The sequence below is a fragment of the Frankliniella occidentalis genome, unplaced genomic scaffold (assembly GCF_000697945.3).
Source record: "Frankliniella occidentalis isolate FOCC.00 unplaced genomic scaffold, Focc_3.1 Scaffold300, whole genome shotgun sequence".
In the NCBI taxonomy this organism is placed as follows: domain Eukaryota; kingdom Metazoa; phylum Arthropoda; class Insecta; order Thysanoptera; family Thripidae; genus Frankliniella; species Frankliniella occidentalis.
The window spans coordinates 214,945-215,825 of NW_026267426.1; the positions used below are offsets into that span (position 1 = coordinate 214,945).

At 37.8% G+C, this 881-nt stretch overlaps 1 protein-coding gene across 1 annotated transcript in view; it reads left to right on the forward strand.

The window, feature by feature from the left end:
- Nucleotides 1–158: 158 nt before the first annotated feature.
- The window catches only part of LOC127750975 (uncharacterized), a 2,128-nt gene continuing 1,405 nt past the window's right edge, over nucleotides 159–881 (forward strand). The window contains exons 1-3 of the mRNA XM_052273784.1: nucleotides 159–188; nucleotides 349–534; nucleotides 688–825. Coding sequence (XP_052129744.1) covers nucleotides 159–188; nucleotides 349–534; nucleotides 688–825 — 354 coding nt within the window. The remainder of the gene's footprint in view (nucleotides 189–348; nucleotides 535–687; nucleotides 826–881) is intronic.

Here is an 881-nt window from a genome sequence, read left to right on the forward strand (position 1 = left end):
CGTGCAAAGGATGTAAGTTAATTAAAGTTTACGGAAAATTTTATGTGATGATGATTTTGTGCTAATTTTGACAGAAATATCTTGTGTGCTGCAGGAGTCGACGCCGCCGGTACAATGCGTTCTTGGACCCATCACCTGAAAAAGGGCCGCCACAGAAAATGCCAAGAACAACCTTGTGGAGATTGGAGGTAACTGGTTGACAGTTGTTTTTACAGCCAAGTAAAGAACACTGCTTGAACCTTGTTAAAAATTGTCTTCCTCTAAATCTTATAAAGTTGTACATAACCTCAATATTTTGTAAACAGTTAACACTAAGCGTAGTCATATTTGCTTTGTTTTCATTTTCAGTCCTCCTTTAACAAGATAGATAGAGTCGGAGTGCCTCCACCAGGAATTAATAATGATAATGGTGATCAAAATGTTCCACCGCCAGAGAATCAGGAATCAGAGTCTGAACGGGGTGATTCTATACCTGAACTGGATGATGAAGTGATTGTTGACAGTATTGGCAGTGCACATGAAGAATTCGGATCAGTATGTATTTTGTGTCAAAATTGTATATTGTATGTAATCCTAAAAGTGTATAATCACATAATTGTGGCTCTTAGGCAACTCCTCATAACTGCAGTTATCTTTCTCGAATTCAATATCAATATACAGGGTTGATTTTTCTTGTTTTCTTTTCAGTCTGAAGAAAATAACACTGACAGTGCATCTCAGACCAATAGTGATACAGGAGTTGCATTACAGAGCAGGGACTCGCATCTGGTTCGATCTATTATACATACCTCAGCTAAGCCCAGTTCGCGTCAGACTAATGTCTCAGTATGTTTTTTGTCTTTGAAATTGGTTTTCTCACTATGAAAGAAGATCTGCTAATT